At 40.6% G+C, this 27,369-nt stretch overlaps 1 protein-coding gene across 2 annotated transcripts; it reads left to right on the top strand.

Annotated features, from left to right (window-relative positions):
- The first annotated feature begins 7,516 nt into the window (after positions 1-7,516).
- LSM6 (LSM6 homolog, U6 small nuclear RNA and mRNA degradation associated) lies at positions 7,517-20,475 on the top strand. 2 transcript variants are annotated; one of them, XM_030564152.1, is made up of 5 exons: positions 7,517-7,887; positions 10,315-10,388; positions 12,005-12,116; positions 17,770-17,883; positions 20,170-20,475. In XM_030564152.1, the coding sequence occupies exons 3-5, from the start codon at positions 12,023-12,025 to the stop codon at positions 20,202-20,204; spliced, it is 243 nt and encodes an 80-aa protein (XP_030420012.1). In that variant the 5' UTR covers positions 7,517-7,887; positions 10,315-10,388; positions 12,005-12,022; the 3' UTR covers positions 20,205-20,475. The 2 variants fall into 2 exon arrangements, with proteins under 2 accessions (XP_030420012.1, XP_030420011.1); XM_030564151.1 differs by lacking the exon at positions 10,315-10,388 and having other exon boundaries at positions 7,520-7,887.
- Positions 20,476-27,369: the final 6,894 nt, after the last annotated feature.

The raw sequence follows: 27,369 nt of genomic DNA, 5'->3' as shown, positions 1-27,369 counted from the left end.
ACACTAGCGGCTACAGTGCTGGGGGAGGCACCAATTCAGTGGATTGGCTTCATTTTGAATTTTTCTTTTACATCCATTTGGAGAATTTCAGGATGAAATTTTGGTTCCATTGGCAGAACTTCCATTAACTTCAGTGGATCCAGGTTTTCACCCCTTATCTCTGATTTTCAAGAAATATAATAGTGTTTCCCCCTGTACCCTCAGACAACTCTGTAGTTCTAATGTTCCCACGGAGACCAAGAACTTTCAAGCTTCTCCCTTTTGCAGTGAGATGTTTCCACTTGCTGTTCCAGAAGAGTTTGCTTCCCTTCCTCCTTTCATTCTCACATGCTCTGAACTGGCACAGATACACTGTGCAGCATTATAGCATACATTTCTACAGGTATTTCTTCCAGTTGAGTTTACTGGAGTAGGCATTTAAAATCACTGAGGTTTGCAGGTCTTTTCTGTCCAATTTTCTTTGTTCTTTGGGTGGCAGAATAAGTTCATCCTCCAAGACCCCAGTTTCAGGTGCTGTCTTTGTCCTCCTGTTTACTGTATCTTCCTTTTGTCTTCCAGTGATTGTAGCCTGGAATTGCTCAGGCTGTCTGCACTTAACTGGGTTCTTTCTCTTGTCATCTGAACTGTTGATTTTGTGTCTTTAAGTTATATAAATGTTTTTCCCCTCAAGAAACAGAAGGTGAGGAATTGAGCACTCTTTTAACACATATTTTACGCTGTTATAGAACATTGTCTTACTCTTGAAAGGCTTTCATTTTAAGTAGGGTGTGGTGGGGGGGGTGCCTTAATTTTGACGCAGTTTTTACTGCATTAAAAGAAGAAAGAGACCATCAGATTTTTAAAGTTTTAATTAGGTTCTCTGCACAAGGATTTTTGAAATGTTTCATGTTTAAGGCTTAGTGATAGGTATATGTTATATAGATTTCCATCATTAAGCTCAACTGACAAAGGCCAACACAACTCTTTTTTTTTTTTTAATTTTGTAACCATTTATGTTTGAGGTGAAGATGTTAATATGGAAATTTTGGGAGCTGAGAATGACCACGGACTCAGTCAGTGTAATTTATGACCTTACATCTCAGGCTAAATGTAAAGGCAACTGCAATTGTTTTATATCTCAAGGCCAGCACATAGCAGTTGTGTGGAAATTTGGAGTGTTAGACATAAACTTTTATTACCAAATTATAAATAATTTCTACCACTTACAATTTTCACCTTTCAAGTTCATCTTGATTAAAACACAAGGGCAGCTTCTCACTGATTTCATTGAATTGTAAACCTGAAAAGGCTTTATCCTAGTTCACGATGAAAAGATAAAGCAATATGGTATTTAAAAGACTCTATTGAGATCAAAACATACAAAGTTTTAGGTCTAAATCCATTTTCATTTGGATGAGTGAGACGAAAAAGATAAAATTGTTAGCTAATGAAGTCTAAATTTTATTTTCATTTTTTGAAGCTTTGAAATCATTATGAAAATCCTTTGAAGACCACCTTTCTGAGGTCACTTTGTCACTCAGAAAATTTAGCATTCTTTAGGCTGTCCATTAACAGGTGTGTTTACTTAATATATGAATATATTAGCAAAGGAATTCAACAATCTTTCATCCCAGATGCAAATCAAACTACATCAAAATACTCAACAATATACTTTTTATTGTGCTGAGGTCAATTCATCACAGAGCTTCAAGCCCTAAAGGAAATATTGTAATTCATCAAAGAAAGGGAACCAGCATTTGGATTCCTGAGTCAATATCTTTAACTCTGAACTGAGGGGCACAGAGTGTGTACAGTTCGCAAACTCAATTCCCAGGCCTGAAACTGGGCAGATTAGGGAGGTGGTAGAACGTTATCTTCTGTGTGAGCTTGATATGACATCAAAGACAAAAACCAAAGGCATTTCATCTGTTGAATACTATAAAATAAAAAGAAAATATATATATAAAGCCAACATGAATAGGGAGCAACCTATAGGCTAAATGGTTCTGCAAGTTAGGATTCTGGAGACGAGTGATGAACAAACTGTCATAAACAGATAAGTAAGAGTTAATAGAACAGAAGTACCTCATATCTCTTTTGCCTGTAAAGGATTAACAAGGTCAGCGAGCCTGGCTGTCACCTGACCAGAGGACCAATCAGGGGACAGGATACTTTCAAATCTTGAGGGAGGGAAGTTTGTGTGTGTGCTGTTAGTGTTTGGTTGTTGTTCTCTCTGGGTTCTGAGAATGACCAGACGTGCAACCAGGTTTCTCTCCAATCTCCCTGATAAAGTCTCTTATATGTCCAGAATAGTAAGTACTAGGTAGATAAAGCGAGTTAGGCTTATGTTTGTTTTCTTTATTTGCAAATGTGTATTTGGCTGGAAGAAGTTCAAATTTGTATTTGGCTGGAAGGATTTTAATTTGTACTTGTATACTTAGGCTGGGAGGGTATTCCCAGTGTCTATAGCTGAAAGACCCTGTAACATATTCCATCTTAAATTTACAAAGATAATTTTTACTGTTTTTCCCTCCTTAATTAAAAGCTTTTCTTGTTTAAGAACCTGATTGTTTTTTTATTCTGGTGAGACCCCAGGGGACTGGGTCTGGATCCACCAGGAAATTGTTGGGGAGAAAGGAGGGAAGGGGGAGAGAAAGGTTAATTTTCTCTCTGTGTTAGGATTACTTTCTCTCTCAGGGAGAGTCTGGGAGGGGAAGAGAGAAGGAGGGGGGAAAGTGGATTTTCCTCTCTTTTTTAAGATTCAAGGAGTTTGAATCACAGTGATCTTCCAGGGTAACCCAGGGAGGGGAAGCCTGGGAGAGGCAACGGTGAGGGAAAGGGTTTATTTTCCTTGTGTTAAGATCCAGAGGGTCTGGGTCTTGGGGGTCCCCGGGCAAGGTTTTGGGGGGACCAGAGTGTACCAGGCACTGGAATTCCTGGTTGGTGGCAGCGCTACAAGTACTAAGCTGGTAATTGAGCTTAGAGGAATTCATGCTGGTACCCCATCTTTTGGACGCTAAGGTTCAGAGTGGGGAATTATACCATGACACAAACAGAATTTATTTAAACATAACACAGAAAAATAAATACAAATTACAAAAAAAGAGAGCCCAACAATCACAAAATATCACTGTTCAGATTTGCAAAAATTGTTATGAAAATTGAGCAGCCCACAAAATGTCTTTGCTCAGTCTTTATTATACTGACTAATAATAATGGGAAAACTAGTATTTTACCATCAAAAATATTACATACTGAAGACTAGTGGCCAAGTTAAATTTTGCAAGGCTGTCCCTAGCAATAACTATTTTAGGTCCTTTCCTGCTTCCAGTATTAGATATAATCAAGCAGATTTGGAGGCTCCTGATAATACAATAATTGCCTGGCAACCCAACTGCAATGTGGCTCCATTTATTTGGCCATGCCCATTCCAGAACTCCTAGGCCAGTAAGATGAACTTTATCAGGTTCATATACCTTGCTTTTTAAAACTTTTAGGCTTTGAGAAAAATGTTACCAAGAATGTAATAAAAATATGTTAAATAACTCCAGAGGCAGGAGAGGAAGACCTTCATCAACCTGTTTTCTAAAGCTCCACTCTCTACTCTCTTTTTATTATTTGTCATATATCATTTAATAAGTTATTAATACAATAATGACTGAAGAGACAGAATGAATATAAAATCTAGATCCCAGTAACATTTCTAAGTGAACACAAGCAGTCTTTTCCTAGTACTATCGCCCTAAAGGGAATGATACATGGTCCAGTGGTTAGGGGCTAGACAAGGAGACTCAATTCCTTGCTCTGCCCCAGCCTTCCTTGGTGACCTTAGGCAAGTCACTTCGGGTGGGATTCATAAGGAGAGTTTAGGTATCACTGACATTCATATAACCCTTACTCAGCTGGTGCCTATAGTCCCTAGGCATCCAAGTTTCCACATTAAAGTCCCCAAAGTGCCTACATTTCAGCATCTGGGCATGCACACAGCCACCTAAGTCCTGACACTACTAATTTGGCACCTAACTCATGAGTAAGCCCCATCACAATTACAGCACAATTCAGAGACTAGACTTAACTTTTGGGCCTCATCCAGTAGGCACACTCAGAGTACACATAAACCCACATAAAACAGCCAAAGAATGAGGAGGTGTTGCCAGGATGTAGGACACCCAAATTCACCCCCTCCGCCTGATGTGGAGAAGGGATTTGAACTTGGATCTCCCTGCTCCCAGGAGTCCTCCCTATGAATACTAATCGTAATTCCTCTTTCTCAGTTCTCCATCTGTAAAATGAAGATAATAGTATTTCCCTACCTCACAGAGGTATAGTCAGGAGCTTGTGAGGTACACAAATACTTCAGTAATAGGGTCCTTACGAGTATTTAAGATAGAGACAAGAATATTTGGGCATTAATGGAATAATATTGTACTAGAATGGAATAATATTGTAATAAAATTATATTCTGCATCAACATTTTTCTGTGAGAACAATGAGGAGTCGGGTGGCACCTTAAAGACTAACAGATTTATTTGGGCATAAGCTTTCGTGGGTAAAAAAGTGCCACTGGACTCCTCGTTGTTTTTGTGGCTACAGACTTACATGGCTACCCTCTGATATTTTTCTATAAGAACTCCATTTACATGTTATTTTCTTGTATAAATGTGAATAACACACACACAAATTTCCAAAGTAAACTCCAAAGGTGAATCAGCCTTGGAACATTCAGACAGATTTCTCAGTGGTTTTATAAGAAATCAATAATGCTTTTGCATTGTCATAATTCTAAAATAGATATCCCTTATGGTCTATAACAACATGAAGTTTCACATTATATTAAATAGAAATGGAATAACTTAATACAAAAATACTCAGATTTAAAAAGTAGAAGTTTCTTGCTGTGAGCCAGAGAAGCTTTCTATATATTAGGAAAATATACAGTCTAGAATTTTAATAATTTCTCCTCCCTACCCCTTCAAATTTGTGCAGAATTCTCTATTAATGGAAGAAGCAAAAATGACAATTATAATAAAAGGATAAAAAGAGAAACTATTATAGATTATTTCCCAGCTTGTTTGTTGCATAATCTCAAGACTTTGGATATCTGGTTGGGAGGATCTTCAAGGTCAATTTTCAAAATAGCTCAAGAGAGAATGTGGAACTCCATATATGAATTTTGTCCCAGGTTAATTTGGAATATACTAGATTCCATTTCCCACCATATTACAGAAAAATTCCAAGGCAGCTGCTGCAGAGAGATCCAGTACAGAGGCAGCTGTGTCCTCACTTCATCTTTCCAAGTAGTAGGAGGATAGAGGTCAAGGGAGGGAGTTATGGTTAACTGGGGAGAAAGTGTGGTGTTCTGTATGTTGGAAGAAGGCTTGCAAGGGGGAGATGCTAATCAGCAGATACCCCTCCCCTCCATCCAGTGACAGTCATCTCATCCCCTGACAGCTGAAAAGAAGTTCCCCCAACGACTTTTGTAGCACAAACCAAATTTTCTAGCGGCAGCTCTGGTTATTTAAAAATATCAACAAAAACATTATCACAAATTGTGCTTTATTGACAGAAGACGTCATAGAAGACAAGAAGTGAGTCATAGAAATTAAACTAGATTAGACTAGATTAAACCTAGGGATGGTCTCTCCAGAACAAATTTGTGGCACACTGGAGACTCAATATGAGAAAGCTTGCATGCTGCTATAGCTGCTCTATGAATAGAAGAATTAAATGTCCACTGTTTTCAATCAAAAATGTTTCCTAAGCATAGCATTCACTTACAATATACTCATAATAAACACAAGTGGAGTTTTTATATACAAGTAAAGTTCATATTAAGAACTGTCAAATGCACTGGGCAAATAGAACATTAGAGAAGTTTTCAGTATCAGTCATAAGCGAGTGTGTGCAAGAAGTTAGAGCATGGCTGGAAGGCATTCACACCAGGACTTGCCACTACCCACCCCTTCCTTCTTCACACATTCCAGCACCTCAGACTTGACCAGTTAACAGCTTTCTTAGTGGGTGAAACAAGACAAAGGAGTCAGTGTATTAGAAAGTTTGGACCATTAACCCTTTAAATGATATCCTCTCAAAAGAGAAGTGAAGCCCAGGGAGAACTTTTCACATGGCTCTAAAATTAATAGTATTGCAACAAAACATATATGAAACACCAGCAAACTGAATGACATGACCCCCTTCAGCTTTCACAGACCTCCTGTGTTAGGATGGACTGATCCTTTTGTCTGGTCATCATGTAGCAGGAAACAGAGGTGACACATGGAGGAGGACTCACAGGTTCATGTGCCCCCCTGCAGATTTTGAGTGCAGCTGAGGGAGATGCGCCTGGCAAAGGCACCGCACCTTGGGCTCCCGCTGAGCCAAGGATTGCCAACTTTCTAATCACACAAATTGAACACCCTAGTCCCACCCCTTCACTGAGGCCACAACCCCTTCCTCAAGGCCCTGCCCCTCACTCACTACATTCCCCCTCCTTCAGTGGCTCACTCTCCCCCACCCTCACTCACTTTCACTGGGGCAGGGGTTTGGGGTGTGGGTTCTGGCTGGGGCTAGGACTGGGGAGGTTGGGGTGCAGGAGGGGGTTCCAGGCTGGGGGAGTGAGGCAGAGGGGTTCAGGGTGTAGGAGAGGCTCTGGGCTGGGGCAGGGGGGTTGGGTGCAGGACAGGGTGAGGGCTCCATTTGGAGGTGCAGGCTCTGGGTTGGGGCTGGGGATGAGAGGTTTGGAGTGTAGGAGGGGGCTCTGGGTTTGGGCTCAGCGCTGGGGCTTCCCTCTGGTACCTCCCAGTCAGCGATGCAGTGGGACAATAAGGCATGCTTCCCGCCTGTCCTGACTCTGTGCTGCACCCCAGAAAGGGTAGCAGCTCTGGCTCCTAGGCGGAGGCACGTCAGGCAGCTCTGCGTGCTGTTCTCGCCCACAGGCACCACCCCCGCAGCTCCCACTGGCCGCAGTTCCTGGCCAATGGGAGTGTGGAGCCAGCGCTCACGGTGGTGGCAGAGCGTAGAGCCCCTTGGTCCCCCTGCATAGGAGCCGGACCTGCTGGCGGCTTCCAGGGCGAGGGACTAGCCTGCCCTAGTGCCGCAGCATTGCCAATGGGACTTTTAACAGCCCGGTCGGCGGTGCTGACCGGAGCGGCCAGGGCCCTTTTGATCGAGTCAAAAACCAGACACTTGGTCACCCTAGCCGAGCCCCTCTAGGGGGCACCCAGAGCAGGGACTAGAGATGGCACAGGGAAGCCGTCTGAGTCCCGTCTCTTCCTCGCTGGCAGCCAGTTTCCTGCTTGGTACTAGGTGTCCAGGTCCTGCTCTGGCCCACACCACGCCCACAGAGGGGAGGCGATGGGAGAGGTCAGAGGGGAAGGAGCTGTGAGCAGAGTGGGGGCAAGGTGGTGCGGCTTGGAGCAGGTGTGGGAGGCGCAGGGGGAGCAGGAAAGGGGCCAGAAATGACACGTGGGGTGGTCACATGCCCCCCTCGTACAAGCATGTCATAGAGCCTAGACATTAACTACGCTCTTACAAGACCTGACGTTGTTTGAGCAGATCTGACCCGCTCTGGTCTCCAGCTAGGTCAGGTCCGTACTTAGCTAGCCCGAGGCTGGCAGTGGCGGCAGGGCAGGTGGGGAGCTGCAGGGACAGATAACTGCCGCAGGGACTTGACAGTGGCGGCTAAACAGTAGAGCACCCTTCAAACCCGAGCACTGGCGAGCAAACGCCCCGCCCCCCCAACCGCGCGCTCGTTCTGTTGGGTGTTTTGGCTCTGCCGCCTGACCGTAGCGGAGCCGGAAGTACGGGAGGGGGCGTTGATTGGTTGCGAGCGCTGTCCGTCCTTCGCTTTGCTTGGGAACTGGCCGACTGAGTGGCCGCCGGCGGACGTGGTGCGGATGAGCGAGTGAGGTGGGTGCGCGGGAGCTCGGGACAGCAGGGGTGCGCCCGGAGCGCTGTCCGCACGGGCTCCACGTGATCAGGGCCGTTGCTCCCTGAGTGCGCCGGGGCCCCCGCGCGGTCGGGGGGGGGGAGGATCCCGCTGCGTGACGCAGTGAAAGGCGTGTGCGGCTCCACGCCGGGCCCTGCCCAAAGGCGGCCCGAGCAGCCGCTGGGGCTCGGAGAAAAATCCCCGTTTGGGGGTCGCGGCGGCTGCGAGTCCCTGGGTCTAAATAGGAACCGGGAGCGAAGTGGCGCTGATTGGGCAGCGGTTCCACAGCCGAATTCAACGCCCCGGGCCTCCTACCGCCGCTTGCAGCCCTGTGCGTTCAAGGGAGCTGCCCCGAGCGAGGGGTGTAGGGTCAGGCTGGGCGCACTAACGGCGAGAGGAGCCCCAGTAACTTACGGGGAGGGTTGGACGCTGGCTACAGCCCGTCACAGCGTTTGGTTGTGCACAGGCCCTTTGCGTCCCTTCATTGTGAAGTACAGAAAGGATCTAGTTTGAGCATTGGCCTGCTAAACCCAGGGTTATGAGTTCAATCCGTGAGGGCGCCATTTAGGGATCTGGGGCAAAAATCTGTCTGGGGATTGGTCCTGCTCTGAGCAGGGGGGTTGGACTAGATGATCTCCTGAGGTCCCTTCCAAACCTGATATTGTATGAATGTGCCAATCTAAGTGGGGTGGAGCAGCCCACAAAGCAGGCTGGATACTAGAGCCTGCACAAGTCCCTCACCAGGGGCTGTTCTTCTCACCTGGGGTTCTGTCATCCGTTTCTGAGCTGTTGCAGTGTCAGTCTTGGGCTGTTTTTACACATAGTCATTGTTTTTCATAGGTTGTTCCAGTTGCTGTGGGTTTTCTATGTGCTCACCTGTTACTAAATGAGTGACAATGTGTAAAGTCCCATTAAAATCTGCAGTACCATTTCTGATCTGGAGTATCCTAAATGAGAGACAAAAAAGTAACCCAATACATGTGCTCATTCATGTGATGCAAAATTGTTGCCTAGGCACTATTCTCAAGAACTTTTTAAGTCTCTTAATCAGTGAGGTCTCTACTGTTTCCCTTGAGATGCTTTTATGCAGTCTTATAATGTAAGTCAGCTTTGTTTGATATTTATCTTATTTACTTGTATATCACAGAGTGTGCTTGATGCTCTCCAATATACACATTTAAAGATTGTCCCTAAGCCACAAAGAACTGAGTGTAGTTTTAAGGCAACCTAACTTTCAAGTGCAGACAAGCCTGAGACAGTTAAAATACACTGAATACACTCTTAATATTTTTCTCTGTATCTTTTGCTATAGTTGACACACTATGATGGTGTGTAATCACAACAGAAAGGGAAGTGGTTCATTAAACACTATGCAGTCCACAATATACAAAAGTTTGACACCCCTCCCCCAAATATAATACATAAGGGTTATCTTAAAGACCTAGGAATTAAAATTAAGGTGTTCAGCCTTCATCTTTGATCAATAAAGTCATTTTACACCATTGTCTCCAGTCAAGGTTCTGGGTTTACTAGTCCTACCCTTTTGCCTTGGAAGCTGAGAAGGAGTTGCTAGTGTTGTCTCATTTAGAATTTAGAAGGTGAGGAGCAGAAAAGGGATGTTAGAATTCACAGATACAAAAACCTAGCACAGATATAAGAATAGACTGGATAATATGTATTCTGACTACTGAAAAAGCATAGTGACCCAGGACAATTCATACTTTTAATTGACTACTGCGTTTAAAACGTGAAAGTGGTAAAAGTTTTCCTGCGTAAGACTCTCCAATGGTTAATATGGGTCATTGAAAATAGCATAGCAAGATGTTGTTACATTGTGATAGGAGGACCTGTAATCTACATTTAGAAATCATGCTGAAGCAGAATGAACAGCTGTCTTTTCTGATTACTTCTCTGAAAGTGATCAGATTGCTTATGGTTTTTATACAAGACAGCCAATTTGTATTTTTAGCTTGTACGTTTTCGGGGACTTTCTCTTGCAGCATAGTTTGTACAGTGCATAGCATAATGGGGCCCCAAATTCAGTTGGGATCTGTAGATGCTAGTATAATACAAATAATAACAACAATAATGTGGGAGTGTTCCTGAGTAGAATTTCCAGTGTAAACTTATGTAATATTTTTAATGAGTTCTAAAACTTGATTGTTGAAGTCACATCAGACTGAAAATTAACAGTGAACTTAATGTCAGCAGGTAAAATAACATGCTGATAGACCTAAAATTGCGGCCTTTCCTCTGATAAAAGATATATACATACATTTGCAGACACACCATCCTGATTTTACTATTGTGCCCATTGCAGTAACCTTAAATCCATTAAGAAAAGCTTCTGTGCATCCAGAACTCTGACATACTAACTTTTGCATTTCCTCTTCCTTCTTGCTCCCCAGTCTGTGGAAGTCTTTATATTGGAAGAACTAGAACAGTAAACCTGAGCCTTTTTGGAGGGAGCTAGGTGGTTCATGTAAGTTGTGTGTGATGCTAGGCAGTTTTAGAAACTACTTTTGCTTTTATTTATTTTATTTATTTATTTAAAAGTAAAAGTCAGTAAAGAGTATAGTTATGTTCAGATACTTCTTTGGTCTTTTGTATTAAAATGTCTTTAAAATGTTTCTTCCATTTTTAGTTTTGTTAAAATATTTTTAGTAGTTTTATTTGCTGCAGTTAGCTTTGTTTCTAAAAGTGAAACTTTGTAGATGAGTTGATAATACAGATCAGTTCTTAATACCGTATATACTCAATCATAAGCTGGTTCATTTAGAAGCTGAACCCACCTGCCCCGAAGATGGATAAGTAAACATGGAAATTTATGACCCATTCAGATGCCGACCCTATAATTCAGGGGTCGGCAAACTTTGTCTCCCGGGCCATCAGGATAAGCCTCTGGCGGGCCAAGACGGTTTGTTTTCCTCAAGTGTCCGCAGGCACGGAGGTAAACAAGTAAACAAAGTGGCCCGGCCCGCCAGCAGCTTACCCTGACAGGCCGGGACAGCAACTAGTGGGGAAATTTTGGGGGGTGGGAAGAGAAGCTAGGGGTTAGGAGAGTAACTCCTGTGACCACCCTCCACATGACCCCACCCCTAGCCTGGGACCCCCACACTCTCCCCATCCCATCCCTTCCCACCTTAGCTGGGGTGGACCAGGTGAGGATGTCTCTGGCCTGGCCGGAGTTGCCCCCCCACAGGCTGGGCTGGGCGGCGCAGACGCAGCCTGCCAGCCCTGGAGCTGCAGCTGGGGGAAGAGCAGCATGGCCAGAAGCAGAGAGACTCTGGCCCTGCCTCTACCCTTCTGACTCTGCTGGCTGTGCTGCCTTTCCTTGCTCCCTCTGTTGGGGGGAGGGGCTGTGTCCCACCTCTCCCTCTCTATACCTGTTCATAAGCCAACCCCCTTCTCTGATGCTTCCCTTTTTTACTAAAAAAATTTGGCTTACGAATGAGTATATACCGTATGTTTTTAACTGAATCTAAAGCATGCACGGTAAATACTCATGTACTGATTATTTCCATATGTTGTGTGCATGATGTAACTTCATTAAGTTTGAGTGACTTCAACCAAATTATTTTTGCTTTTCATTAGTGTAACTAAGATCAGAATCATTCCCAGAATTTTAGTTTTAACACAATCTCGTTGCTCTTTCCATTTTAACATAGCAGTCTGCATATAACTGGATTTCTGTATTTTTTTTTTTTTGGATATGAAACACACTAACTATTCTTGATTCCATAATTCGAGTAAAGCTGCTTTAACAAAAGGTGTTATGGAAAATCAAAGCCTTTGCTGGCTACACTGGAAGTTTGCAAGAAGCACAGCATGGTGAACAGATGTTCAACAGAAAAACATACGAAGATTCCTATTAAGAATTTCAGAAACTGCAAAAAAGTTAAATAGAATGTTTCATGCTATGGCTGTGGAACTGCAGTTTTAAGTCTGTCCTCTTTTTCTGTAGATTTCATTTTTATCCACTTTGATATTTTTTCCCTACTGAACACTTTGAGAGCCACAAGACTGCCTGTCTTAGTTGAATATATGTTTTAAGATCAGTATTTGAGTTATTTATCTAAACATTTTTTTCTCTCCCAGACCACCAGGACCATCACAATGAGTCTACGGAAGCAAACCCCTAGTGACTTCTTAAAACAAATTATAGGAAGGCCTGTTGTTGTAAAGTTAAATTCTGGAGTTGATTATCGAGGTAAGTTCTCCCCACTCTCTCCCATAGTGAATAATATCTACATTCTCACTGTTTGGGGGAGGAAGGGACAAATACAGTACTTAACTTTAAAACAATGACTGTCCCATAACTAATAAAAGCAAGAGAACTTTGCAGGAATGTTAATTTCTTGGTACCTGTATTTTCTTTCTGTGGCTGTGTTAGTATGGTGGCTTGCATATAACAGGAATTATTGGTATAGTAATAGTAGCTTGAGTTAGATTCTCAGGTTCGTGTTGTGACTGGTGTAACTCCTGTATCCTGTGGCTCCAGAGTGACATTTATTTTAGTGATTTACATAAGCTCCAGAGAGAATTTTGGTTGGGAATCTTGAACTGGGGATCCCAGTTAGTAGTGCAGTGATCTGAAGTGTTAGAATAGCCAATTTAAGATTTGGAAAAGGGTGGCAATATTAAATAAAAACAAATAATTCTGGATAAATTGCTGATGGAAAAAAACACTTGGTTTTTTGATTAAAACAATTTGTCTAGGTCAGTAGTCTTGAAAGAAGCAGTGTAGGCTCCCAGCATAGGAATTTTGAATCCTCTTGATTTATGCATATATTTAACTGCGGGATTGAGGCTTCAGAGTGGGATTTTTTAAAAGAACCTAAGTAATGTAGGAGCAAAAGTTCCAGTGGCTCTAAATGGGATTCTTGCTCTAACATCACTTAAATGCTTTTGAAAATCCAAGTTAGTCGTGGGCCTATCCTCTCATAGGATTATCAAGAAGAAGCTTCTCTTACAGGTCTAGTGTCCCAGCATGACTTTCATCAGAACAGGTCTGTTGGCTCTATGTTCTTTTTTTTTTTTTTAGCAGTGTCATCAGAGGTTTATACCTCGCTGTTTGCTTTCAGTGAGGAAGAGGAGGCTGGCTGGGACATAGAAAACACTGTCTAACTTGAAACTATACATTTCAATTCCCCCCCGCCCCCCCTCCCCGGAAAAAAAAAAGGTATTTTACTGAGTGCTTCAAATATATAAATATTATAGGCCCAATACTGATCTCACCAGTTTTTACATGGCTATAACTCAGCTGACTTCACTTTACACTGTTTGAGAGAATAGCGCATGTGTTGTGGTGAGGAAAATTTACTTGGAGATTTGTTATAGTACATGAAACTATAATGTAAGCTGCATTTGTGAAATTCCTTAAAACATTTTTAAAAACTTTTTGTTCAAAAAGGATTCCAGATTCTCATTACAAATTTGTCAACAAATGTATCTATTTCTGTTTCTAGGCCATGTTGCTAATTGTACTTTTTTGACAAATATCACCTAATGCAGGTATGACTGTATAACTGCAAAATGTCTCAATTCTCTGCCAAGTGAATGCCACATTTAAGGGAAGAGGCCATGAAAAAGCACAAACCATATTTGGTAAATTACTGTGTGTGACTTGCTTGCCTGTGTGTGTATATACACATTTAAAATGTAAATAGGAGGTTGGATAACAACATTTTATGCCAGGCCTGTTAGTAGAGTGGAAAAATACAAGGGGGAAGAAGAGAGAAATAAACACGAACCCACGCTGGGAACAAAAAAGGCCATGAAAACACTGCCATTTAAGGCATACTGAGTGATATTTTTAAAAGGTATGTAGTCAACTTTAGTCTCACTTGTCTGAAATTATTTTTTACCTACTATTGTTAAAAGTAATTCCCGAGATTAGTATAACAGAGATCAAAGAGGGGAGGGGAATCTTTCATTTTGTTGATTTTGTGCAATTAACAGCACTGCGTGTGTAGTCAGTCAGTTTCTCCTATATGTGTGGAAAGAGAAGAAAGAAAAACACTTGTAGGAAAATGTGACCCTAAGACTTTAAAAGTTGGCAAGAGAGTTCAAATTCCCAGTTATTTAATGGAAGATTTTACAGTAACACTGCTGAGATGTGAGGATGTGTGCTAGACAAGAGTCCAACCGGATTGTTTTTTCCACATTGCTGTTCTTTAATCCAGACAGTTATACAGTTAAATTATAATAATTATTTAGAACCCAAAAAGTACCAGATGTTTTCCGATCCCAGAGGAAAGCGTAGTCCCAACCCTAAAGAATACAGTCTAAGATGACAAAAATGATGAGTAGTAGGGGAAGGAATACAACATACTAAAAGGCCAGTGTGGCAGGGCACACATCTTACTAGTTGCAAGTTTAGTGTGTTTAACAAAAAAAAAAATAAAAAAAATTGTTCTTCAAACTATCCCAGAGCTTCAGTTCTAGTGTCCCTAGCACCTGTTCTTCCCAACATTGAACCCCTTCCCTCTACATAAATGAACAATTTGTTCATTAAGTAAACAGAATAAGTAAGTAGATGGCTAAGATCCTAATTCTGCTTTGAGTTCCATGCTGGTGGAGCTCTTTTGAAGAAACAGGGATTCATGGGTGTCACAAAAGAAGCAGGTCTTGAGGAGGGATTTAAGGGACTTAGTGGACCAGCTTAGGAAGTGAATTCTGTATACAGAGTGCAGTGCAGAAGAAGACTAAGAGAAAAATGGGAAAAGAAGAGATACATATTTTTAAAAGCAACATTGCTTTTGTATTCATTTGTTAAAAGTCAAGAAAATAAAACACTAAAGGGAAGGGAATTTTTCTTTGTGATCAGTAACTAAACTGTATAACTATCTTGGAAAATTGAAGCCTGTGGCATGTTTAAAAATGTGTTCATTTTAAAATGTTGCAGGCTTAGTTATACTGAAATAAAAATTTATAGTATTTTTAAAAAGTAAATGTCAGGTACTACAATTTTAGCTGAGTTGTGTTCAAGAAAAATGTTGAAGTTTATTGTAATGTGTAATTTATAGGATGAAGATAACAGCTCCCAGTCAAAGAAGTTTTTTCTTTAAAGATATTGTAGATCAAAATTGTTGTAAAATGTGGCATATTATGGGGCACTATGCTATCCTATATTAAGGTGATTACTTCATGGATATTGAAGTTATTTAGAACTATTTAAACTAAAGGATTAAGAGAGCTGTCTGAAGTGATCTCTGGACCGTTAATTTTGATTTTCAATAAGTTTTGGATCACTGGAGAAGTTCCAGGAGACTGGAAGAAAGCTAATGTTTCGCCATTTTTAAATAGGTGATTGGGATGACCTGGGTAATTATAGGTCTGTCAGCCTGACATCAGTCTCAGCCAAGATAATGGAGTGGCTGATACAGGGCTCGATTTAATAAAAAAAACAAATTAACGGAAAGAGTGTAATTAATGCAAATTAACATGGGTTTATGGAAAATTGATCCCATCAGACTTAAGTTATTTTTTTGACGAGATTACAAGTTTGGTTGATAAAGGTAATAGTGTTGACATAATGTACTTAGACTTCTGTTAGGCATCAGACTTGGTACCACGTGACATTTTGTTTAAAAAAAAAAACTAGAATGATATAAAATTAATGTGGCACACATTAAATGGATTAAAAAGTAGCTCAATGATAGGTCTCAGAATGCAACTGTAGATGAGGTATCATGTGGGTGTTTTTTCAGTTGGATCCTGCAGGGATCAATTCTTGGCCCTACGCTATTTACCATCTTGATCAGTGACTTGGAAGGAAAACATAAAATTATCACTGATAAAATTGCAGATGACACAAAAGTGGGGGAACAGTAAATCATGAAGAGGACAGGTTACTGAGTCAGAGCGATCTAGATCGCTTGGTAAACTAAGTACAAGCAGACAGTGTGTTTTAATACAGATAAATATAAATGTATACATCTGGTAACAAAGAATGTAGGCCATACTTACAGAGGGAGGACTCAGTCATATGAAGCATTGACTCTGAAAAGATTTGGGGTTATAGTGGATAATCAGCTGAACATGAACTCCCACTGTGGACAGAAGAGCTAGTGTGATCCTGGGACACGTAAGCACGGGAATCTTGAGTAAGATAGATTATTTTACATCTGTATTTAGCACTGCTGTGTAGTTCTGATGCCCACAATTCAAGAAGGATGGTGATAAATGGGAGGGGACAAAGAGCCAGGAGAATGATTAAAGGATTAGAAAACATGCCGTATAATGATAAACTCAAAGAGCTCAATCTGTTTATCATGGCAAAGAGAAGGGTTAAGGGATGACTTGATTACAGTCTATAAGAACCTGCATGGGGAGCCAGTGATGGGCTTTTCAATCTAGCAGAGAAAGGTATAACATTATCCAATGGCTAGAAGTTGAAATTGGACAAATTCAGACTGGAAATAAAGGTGTAAATTTTCAATGGGGAGAGCAATTAACCTTTGAAACAATTTACTAAGGGTCATGGTGGAGTCTCCGTCACTGACAGTTTTTAAATGAAGATTGGATGTTCTAAAAGATCTGCTCCAGGAATTATTTTGGGAAAGTTCTATAGCCTGTGCAATACAAGAGGTCAGATTAGATGGTCACAAATGGTCCCTTCTGGCCTTAGAATCTGTGAATGTTGACACAAGAACAAATGGCTATAAACTGGCTGTGAACAAATACAGGCTGGAAATTAGAGGAATGTTTGTAACTATCACAGGAGTGAGGTTCTGAATCAACCTCCCATATGAGTTGCGGGGACAAATGACTTGATGAGTTTTAAGAAAGAGCTGGACAAATTTATGAGTGTGATTGTATGATGGGGTTGCTTGTGATGGTTGGGGTAGGACCGAAGAGCCCTGAGGCTCATTTCCAGTTTATGTTCCTAAAAATTCATGCTTCAGGATTTCAGCCAGCCACCTGCAGGAGTCAGGAACGGATTCATATCCCCACAAAGCCCATATCTTGTTTGTTGTTGTTTTTCAATCTCCTTTCTCTGAAGCATTAGAGATGGGCATGGCTGGAAATGGGACATTGGACAAGGGGGACCAGGACTCTGAGATGGCACCGAGCATGCTCGCTCTCTGGTCCTTGGCTGGGTGGTTTTTGCCTACCTGCTCAGGATCTAACTGATCACTATTTGAGGGGTCGTGAAGGGCTCAGGTGCACCTCAGTCCCTTTTGTTCTTTGCCTATGGCACGTAATAGTCTAGTCTCCTGTGGTATATAATACTTTCATCTAATTTCAGTTTAGTGCAAGTGCTGGGGAATGTTGGTGGCCTGTGATATACAGGAGGTCAGACTTGATGATCTGGTCATTCCTTCTGGCCTTAAATACCATGACTCTATGGTGTCCCTGACATTTCATTTAGATAAAAAACTCAACCTGTTTTATATAGACTTTCCATTCATTTTTCTAGCTAAATTCAGTGTGCCTAGTTCCTTTCTAATACATGAAGCTCTTCTGTAGACTATTAAGGGCCACTCATCTCTTGCTAATACATAAATGAATTGCACTATTTTCAACTTTCCAAGCAGAAGCCATTGATTTTAGTGACAAAGTTCTGTTTTATCACAAGCAGTTTTTTCCATTTACAGAGCGATTGATGAAGATTTAATCACTACCTGATGGATGATGAGGCTATGGTGACAATTTTTCATTGTACCATTGTTGACCTGCTTTCTAATTGGCTTAGAGTAAACTGTATGCTTCAGTTAATCAGAGCAGTTTATCTAGAAAGAGAGGTTTGAGTTGTATTTGAAGAATAAAAGACTGTCAAATTTATGTTTACCCTGATTTTTGAAATCTAACCTGTTGTTTTTGTTTTTCATTTTTAAAAACTTGTTAAATGTCTTCAGGTGTCCTGGCTTGCCTGGATGGGTATATGAACATAGCTCTGGAGCAGACAGAAGAATATGTAAATGGTCAATTAAAGAACAAATATGGGGATGCATTTATCCGAGGAAATAATGGTAACTATCCCTCCTTGCAATACTCTTGATTAGGAGATTGGTTTTGGCATGGAATTTTGAATTTGAGGCATGTATGAAAACAAAATTAAGTGACTGCCTGTCTCCAGCCACATCCATTTCAAACTTTTACTCTTGCTAGAGGCCTTACATAATCTTCCTTTTACCTACCATCTGTGTTCTCATTTCCTCCTGCTGCGCTATTCTGGTCCTATGCTCTTCCTTATTGATCCCTGTGACTCTTTCCCCTCTCCCTGTCTTTTACCAAGTACCCTCTCTTTTCTATCCCTCCTTCTAACCCACCCATCACGGGACACTTTCTTTCCTTAGTCAGCCAACCAATAACATTCATCAGAACTGTCTTGTCTATCTAGCTGTCCCTTGCTTCACAGAGCTTATCACGTCTTGCTTTGTAAAGCAGTGTGTACATTTATAGGGTTCTGTGGATACTGATAGCACTGTAATACACTCACAGTTTGATTGTCCAAAACTGAATGTTGACTGACTTAACTGTCTGATGCAGTTTATTAATATTTAAGACTGTGCTTACAGGTGAAGATTTTACTCTCATTAAGAAGACTACAATAATTAAACTGACCCATGACACATTATAATGAGACTTTCCAAGGCTCAGCTACCATGGAAATAGGCGGAGTATAAGCAACTAGACTGGGGTAGGCAACCTATGGCATGCGTTCCAAAGGTGGCACGCGAGCTGATTTTCAGTGGTACTCACACTGCCCAGGTCCTGGCCACCAGTCTCAGGGGGCTCTACATTTTAATTTAATTTTAAATGAAGCTTCTAAAACATTTTAAAAACTTTATTTACTTTACATAAAACAATAGTTTAATTATATATTATAGACTTATAGAAAGAGACCTTCTAAAAACGTTAACATGTATTACTGGCATGCAAAACCTTAAATTAGAGTGAATAAATGAAGACTGGGCACACCACTTCTGAAAGGTTGCCGTCCCCAAACTAGACAGATAGGTTTTAGTGTGGTTCAAAGACAGTTAAGGTCCTATCCGCACTATAAAATGGCCTATCTTTAACTGTATTGAGGGATAATGCTAGTGTAACCCAACCCTTTGAGATGGAGGTATTTGTAATATAGGCATACCTTTCACCCTGGTAGCAGGAAATGCCAGGAAGAGAGGTTGGAAGGTGACTGTGGGCAAAGATTGAAGAATGAACAGAGGGGCAGAGGTCACACGTGCAGAGGAATCAGTGTAGAGAAGAGAAGTGAAGGCACAGGAATGGATGAAGTCACCCAGGAGCAGAATATAAAGAGGAAAAAAAGGAGAGGGCCAGGAGCTGAACTCTGTGGACATCCGCAGGCAAGGACAGAAAGAGGAAAACAAGAGGAGCACAGAGCCCATGCGAAAGAGAGAAATTAGACAGACTTTGTCTCAATAGGAGGATGAGAATAGAGAAGTCACCTTCAGGTTGGCCAGACATCTCTTACAGAATTTGGATAGGTGAGATTGAAGTTAGGGAAGCAAATATGGTCAAGGGGTTTTTGCCCCCATCTCACCTCCCCCCCCCTTTTTTTAAAGACTTGGAAATAAGAGCATGTTTAAAAGGCTGAGGGAAGAAGCTGGATGATGGCAAGGTTGCGAGATGTCTTACCCCACTTCTTATTATGGGGTGGCCTGTAATAGACTCTAGAAAACAGGTTGAGCTGAGAAGTAATACCCCTCAGTTTGAGAAAATAGTTAATTCTGAAATATTTCACACTCTGGGCACCCAAGATGCAAGTGTCATGGCTTCCTCCTCCTTTCCCTCTGCCCCAAAGGAAACCCTTTCCTAAACACTTAAAAGGTTTCCTGTATCACAAGACACTGTGGTACTGGTCCAATAAGTGAAATGTACAGACTCTTTCATAAGTTACCGTGACCTTTGCCATAAGTGAGGATCCTGAACCTTTTGTTGTCAGATCAAGACTGTTATTTCTAACACCCTTAATCTATGCATCCTGTTGGACTCTCCTCGGCATCACAGAAGGCGGTTCCAGTGAAATTGGTTTTAGGAACAGTCACACTATAGAATCCATCTGTACATCCTCTATCTGTTATGATGCACAATTTGATGAAGTAATATATTGAACTAAGTGTTCTACAAGGAAAACTGGAAAAAAAACTACATATATGTAGTTTGACTCAGTTAATATTGCTTTTGGAACTTCAACTTTTACATTTCCTGATTTCTTGATTGAATTGATAGGGTAAACATGGCACCTTATGTACTGGAATTCTTTAACATGTTTCACTTTTTCCTTTTCACAGTTCTGTATATAAGCACACAGAAGAGGAGGATGTGAAGATGCCTAAAGAGAGGTTTTGTACAGCTGCATTTTTTCCTAAATGATGAGAACTGTTTGATTTGTAGTTAGTAATTCTTGGTTGAACAATATAGCTGTTTAAATATTTCTGTTGTTTGCTGTAAAGCTGGCGTTATTGTAGTGACTATGGAGAGAAGAGGTTTTTTTAATTCCAGACTTCCAGAACACAATTGTAAACTTTTCTGAATACTTCAGTTGTGAAAAAGTGCTTTGTTACACTGTGCAGAATTAAATAAAAAATGGAAAAGTATGTGATGTATGTATTGCTACAAGATAAATTTGAAGCAATATTTGGTTTGGTTACTTCTGGTACTTCCAGGAATGCAGAGTGGAAAACAAGAGTTTTGAGAATAACCCCACATTGGAACTTTATAGTGTTGGCCAGGTGATAATTGTCACTCCCCTCCCTCAGCTATACAGATACCTTGTTGAAAAGAATGTGGCCCACTTTGGGGAAAAAATAGGGCCTAGTTTAAATGCTGGACTATACTAAGAGTCAACAGGATAAGAAGTTCAGCTGCTAACTGGCAAAACTGGCCAAAACCCCTGGAATTATCAATTTGAATAGGGGATGTAACAGCGATACTTCAACAATGGGGGCAGGGAAAGAATTGAATCAAATGGAAGAAAAGCCCAAGGGATTAACACTGTGGCAGCTATAGAAGTCAGTCACACAAGTGAACAGCTCTTTAGTTGGTATGCCAACAATGCCAGTAGGTCACTTCAAATCCTAGCAACTTTCTTTCCTCCAGATTGCAGTTACTTTGTTTTCTTTCCTTCTTTCTCTTCCCCCCACCAACACAATATGAAGTTTTTAAAAAGTTAAAATTGCTTTTATTTTAAAATATATCTAAAGCTCTTTTCAAACTGCTCATCAGGTGAGGCTGTTAGTCTCAGTGGTGTGTACTTACATAAACACATTGTGTCCTGTTCATACTTTTTCATTATTCCCACCACCTTCTTATACCACACAGTCCCTTTCATTCTTCAACTAGGCACTAGCCAGCAATGTGAACAAATAGATATCAAGCTCTCAGCATGTAGCATGTCAGCAGGATGGGGAGAGAGAGAGGGGAATTGCTGCACAAGCAGTGAAGTAAAAAACTGTGCATGTATCCCACAGCAGCTTTAAGAGATTAAGTCAAAGCTCAGTGAGTAAACTCAGCTAGGTTCTGGATGGCTACTTAGTAGCTTATAAAATACTTTTCTCTAATTTCTGCTTGATTGCAATAAAAAATAGCTTTAGGGTACCTATGAAGCTAAATCAGAGTGGGAAACTGCACTAATACCAGTACTTTATGCTTTCCTGTTGCTCAGTGCAAGGTTACAACTTTGGGTAATGTACCTCATGCTGAGGTTGTTTAACCAATTTGTTAATGAGTTTTCTGAAACCTTGTTTTATTCTCTGAGCAGTTTATGCTGTCTTCAGGAAAAACAAGTACTTCTGAGTTGTGGATGAATGAGCACCAAACAATTGTGTGAATATTACATTGGCCCATTCTCCCCAAATACCAACAGGTTCTCAGTGTCGGTAGGCATTGGTAACATTTCAATAATCCAGGGGAGGAAAATGCATAGTGTGTCTTTTTTTTTTTTTTTTTTTTTAAGATGAGGGAATAATTCCAAACAATCATTTTGCAATTAATAGTTAATCTTTCTACATTAAACATTGTGAAGAACTCCTCAGAACATACAGAGATACTGCATTATAATATGCTTCAGTAATTTATAATTTTTTGACAAGGATCTAGCATGTAAGAAGAGATCACCAATGTACTCTTCTATAAATGACTTCTTTTAAGAAGAAAATGGATGTGCCTCCAAGTGGAGCGTGTAGTTTCTCATTAGTTTTGTAGTGTGTGTGTGGCTGGCAGGTTACTGTGTCCTGCATTCCCTGAAATTGTTTTAGAAGTAACTACTTTTATTTCTTTTTCCAAAATCTAGAAAAACTTATTTGGGGAGGCTTTTATTTTATTACAAAAATCTATGCATCTCCAGCTTCATAAGTGAAGTTTTTCTATTTCTATAGGTTTAGTCATGGAACGACTTTGTAATCATGACAGCTATATAAGATGCTACTTCTGAAATGTCACTAGAACACATGATTTTTAATCATGCAAGATGTTTAATATTGAGAATTAGAACTTGCAGAGTTTCTGCCAAGTACTAAGATTTTATTATTTACTTTAAGAATAAAAATGAGTAGAATACTTAATTACCTTCAGAGTTCTGGAAAAAATATTGGCTAATCCCCTTGTGACATAGATAAGCATTTCCGTGTTGCTGATGTAAAGTTGTGATTTTCAATCAGTGATTTTCATTTTTTTTTAAATTAAATGTTCTTTTGGGGTGAGACTCCCAAAAGTGACTAAAGATGTGTGACTTTCAAAGGGAGTTAGGTGCCTAGCTCCTTTAGCCACTTTTAGGAAATGTCACCCATAAGTCCCAAGAAGATATTAATGAACATCACTCTGGTCTTTGTTCCTGCGTTTAGATGTAGCTCACTTTGGGTGTCTGATGTCTTCCACCTTGGATTTAGTTCAAGAGAGAAATCAAGGGCTATTACTTCACTGTGGTTTGTATCACAATAAACCAACTGCAAATGAATCAGGCAGGGATGGTTCCCTGTTATCCAAACATATGTTTAGAAGATTTTCATGTAAAATCCATCAGCATGTAAAAGCAAAATAGCATGCCATTCAAGTGTACAGACATATACCAGATACCAAAATGGGCCATTTCAGTATGTAGTTACTGTGGAGAATGTAGGACATTCCTATTTTTATGCAACGTTTGTGATTTGGCTTCTCTATTCACTTTTGTATTGCTACCCACTGGGTGTGAAGAGGTTAATTTCTTCTCAGGCACAGTGTATAAACAGGGAAGTGACTGGCCATGAGTCAGTAGGCATGTCAGGGTCCATATGAGTAGTCTATCAAGAACTGTCAGTATGTGAATGGAGACTAATGATTGGACCATTGACTTTTAACAACTGCTGGCCAAGGGGCATGATTGATACTAGAGACAAAGAACGGAAGTATGAGCAGACTACAGTAAGATTTCTGACTCAGTGCAGAGATTCAGCCCAGGGAGGTTGGTAAAGTAAAGCCTAGATGCACACATTCTAATCTAATATTCCTAAACACTGTGTTCCAGCTGACTAATCAATCATGTCTTGTTTTAAAGAGACTGTTCTGTGTCACTGTCAAGAACTGTTGGTTCTAGAGCTCCCAAGAGGGTGCCACTTGACTGAAGCATTGTATTTGATGGGTGGGAAGACTCTCTCCTCCTATTAAGAAATCAGTCCCGATGGTTCTGAAGCCCAAGGTCCTAGCTGTGGAAAGAGAGAATATGGCGCTTCATCTCCCAGCCACATGTAGGTCTAAAAATAGACTCAAGAAAGAGTAGTGACCTGGGATATGCTTGATTGCTAAATCTGGCCATAAACACTATTTCCCACAAGCATGTGAAATTTGGGAAAACCAAATTGTTAGTTATAGCATCTCAACTAATAGCCTGGTTAGGGTGAGTACACATGCAGATTTGCTGCACCATCAAGAATGAGAAAAGAAAGAGGAAAAAAAAATCTTAAAGGGAACTAAAATACTTATTAGTTGGAAGAGATGGAGTTGCAGCCTATAGTAGTCAAAAGCAAAGTGATCTTCCTGGGCCTGCAGCTGGTTATATCCCCCAGATATAAAGGGCTAATTACTACAAGAGCATGCTGGGATCCCTTTAAAGAATCCCTTTAAAAAGGTAAACCTAAATCAATGGCCATGCAGTCAGTTCTTAGGAAAAGGGCAAGGAACAGACATCCCATTTCTGAGGGACTCATGAAAACCAGCACAGCATTTCAAAGGCCTATTATGTTTTGTATTTGGATTAGTTCTGTCCATCTTTCCTCTGCTATATTACATTGACAAACAAATGTCTAGATCCCTTTTTAGTTGCTGACTTTACTTGAGATTTGTCATCATTCTACAGCCCAAGTTTGCAAATAAACCCACTTTATTGCCATGACTCATTGCCTTCAATGGGATTAAAATTAGGGGTGTCAATCACAGTTAACTCAAACAATTAACCCAGATAAATTAATTGCTATTAACAGGGATTAAAAATGCAATTAAACAATAGAATACCAATTGAAATGTATTAAATATTTTTGGATGTTTTTCTACATTTTCAACTATACAGAGAGTCCTCCGACTTATGACAATTTGTTCCTCAGAATTACATTGAAGTCAAAACGTAAGTCAAAACCGCTTTTCCCATAGGAATCAGTGGTATTAAGCGGTGATTGATTCCTCAACCAAGGCTTGATACACTGATTTCAGCACAATAAGCCAGATTTTTGTACTAAATGAATTATATATGACTAATGGTGCAACATCAATGTATTTATTGTACACTGTATTTTGTAAACAGCATTCAAGTGAACATACGCACTCACATATGTTGCTCAGAATGCTGGCAACACAGGCTCAGAAAGCCAGGGAGACTGGCACACATGCTGAATATCAGATAATCACTGTTCAAACTTTCTGATTGGCTGTCAGCCAAGCAAAAATAAGCAGCAAGCCTACCCAGCAACAAACTACCCTGCTGCTTCAAAACCAATCAGAAGCGACCCCTTCCAGCTCCATACCAGTATAACACAACAGGGAAGTGATTTCAAGCAACTGTAATGCAAATCAATCATCGTAAGAGTGAAACAGGCATCGTAGGGGGGCAGTCAATTGAAAAGCATTGTAAATGGCTTGCAAGTTGGGGCTCATACGTCTGAGGACTCTCTGTGTTGATTTCAATTACAATACAAAATATAAAGTCTACACTGCTCACTTACTATTATTTTTTATTACAAATATTTGCACTGTAAAAATGATAAAACACCTCATAGTGCAACTGTAGTGCAATCTCTTTATTGTGAAAATGCAACTTATAAATACAGATTTTTTTTTTTTGGTTACATAACTGCACTCAAAACCAAAACAATGCAGAACTTTAGAGCCTGCAAGGCCACGCCAATCGCTAAGACAAACACATTTGTTTACATTTACGGGAGATAATGCTGCTGGCTTCTTATTTACAATGTCACCAGAAAATGAGAACAGGCGTTTGCATAGGACTTTGGTAGCCGGCATTGCAAGGTATTTATGTGCCAGATATGCTCAACATTAGTATGCCCTTTCATACTTTTCACCATTCCAGAGGACATGCTTCCATGCTGATGACCCTCATTACAAAATAATGCTTTAAATTTGTGACTGAACTCCTTAGGGGGAGAATTGTATGTCTCTGGCTCTGTTTTATCCGCATTCTGCCATATATTTCATGTTATAGTAGTCTTGGATGATGACTCAGCACATTCATTTTTAAGAACACTTTCACTGCAGATTTGACTAAACACAAAGAAGGTACCAATGTGAGATATCTAAAGATAGCTATGGGACTTGACCCAAGATTTAAGAATCCGAAGTACCTTCCAAAATCTGAGAGGGATGAGGTGTGTGGAGCATGCTTTCACAAGTCTTAAAAGAGCAATATTCCAATGCAGAAACTAGAGAAACCAAACCACCAAAAAAGAAAATCAACCTTCTGCGGTGGCATTTGACTCAGATAAGGAAAATGAACATCTGTCGGTCTGTACTGCTTTAGATTGTTAACGAGCAGAACCTGTCATCAGCATATCCTCTGGAATGGGGGATGAAGTATGAAGGGACATATGAATCTTTAGCGCATCTCACATGTAAATATCTTGCGACATTGGCATCAACAGTGCCATATGAAAACCTGTTCTCACTTTCAGGTGATATTGTGAACAAGAAACGGGCAGGATTATTGCCTGCAAATGTAAACAAACTTCTTTGTCTGAGCAACCAAGAAAGAAAAATGAGTGGACTTGTAGGCTCTAAAGTTTTATATTGTTTTATTTTTGAATGCAGTTATTTTTGTACATAATTCTATATTCATAAGTTCAACTTTCATGATAAAGAGATTGTACTACAATATTTGTATTAGGTAAATTGAAAAATACTATTTCTTTTGTTTTTTACAGGGAAAATATTTGTAATAAAAACAAATATAAAGTGAGCACTGTACTCTTTGTAGTCTGCATTGTAATTGAAATCAATATATTTGAAAATGTAGAAATATTTAAATAAATGGTATTCTATTATTGTGTAACAGTGCGATTAATCGCATGATTAAATGTGATTAATTTTTTTAATCACTTGGCAGCCCTAATTAAAATTAAACGTGTAAGTGTCTGCAGGATTTGGGCCTAATAGTAGTCAGGAGCTGCGCCAGGGTTTCTGACACCCTAGGCGGACGGTCATTTCGCCGCCCCCCGCGGCCCCAGTGGACCTACCGCAGTCATGCCGGCGGACCGTCCGCTGCTGGAAAGGCTCCGGTGGAGCTGCCGCAGGCATGACTGCGGTAGGTCCGCCGGAGCCTTTAGACCAGCGCACTGTCTGCCGAAATGACTGCAGCAGCTCCACTGGAGCCTTTCCAGCAGCGGACCATCCACCAGCATGACTGCAGTAGGTCCACCGGACCCGCGTGCTGCCCCCCCGGCAAAATAGCGCCCCCACAAAATTCTGGCGCCCTAGGCCATTGCCTAGGTCGCCTAAATGGTAGCGCCGGCCCTGATAGTAGTGGAACAATGGAAGAAATAGTGCTTACATCTTTAATTTGTATCCCTTTGCTTGTTGCCAGCTTTGACCTATTGTCATTTTTGAAAACAAGCAATTGCTCAGCAAATTGTTTGATATTTTGTTATTTCAGTGCTAAATTCTACTCCGTGATACCTGTACAACCTTGTTGAAGTCAATGGAAATTTATAAGCGTAAGTGGAAGCAGAACTTCTCCCATGGTCTTTGCAGGCTGTGACTATTCACCAAATAAAGGGTTTTTTAAATGTTCTGTTCTTCATCCACAGCCTCCTTTAGGCATAGGCCATTGCTATCTGTTTTAAAGATGAACTGAAGTGCTTTTAAAAAAATTCAAAGTTCTGCTTGGATCTTAATTATTTAAGGGCGCTGCCATTGCTAACGTGCCCATAGCGCAGGGCCCCAGTTGGGCCAGATAAACTTGCACACATTTACCAATGCATTTTAAAGTAAAATATCTGAAAAATTTCTCCTCG

The sequence above is a fragment of the Gopherus evgoodei genome, chromosome 5 (assembly GCF_007399415.2).
Source record: "Gopherus evgoodei ecotype Sinaloan lineage chromosome 5, rGopEvg1_v1.p, whole genome shotgun sequence".
In the NCBI taxonomy this organism is placed as follows: domain Eukaryota; kingdom Metazoa; phylum Chordata; order Testudines; family Testudinidae; genus Gopherus; species Gopherus evgoodei.
The sequence above is the reverse complement of the archived record's forward strand: the minus strand, read 5'-3'. Positions and strand labels throughout refer to the sequence as shown.

Excerpts from the sequence above, each read along its gene's own strand:
- LSM6 (XM_030564152.1), top strand. The coding sequence starts at position 12,023 with ATGAGTCTACGGAAGCAAACCCCTAGTGACTTCTTAAAACAAATTATA. Across the intron at positions 12,117-17,769 it reads TTCTGGAGTTGATTATCGAG|GTGTCCTGGCTTGCCTGGAT; the intron begins GTAAGTTCTCCC and ends AAATGTCTTCAG. Across the intron at positions 17,884-20,169 it reads ATTTATCCGAGGAAATAATG|TTCTGTATATAAGCACACAG; the intron begins GTAACTATCCCT and ends TCCTTTTCACAG.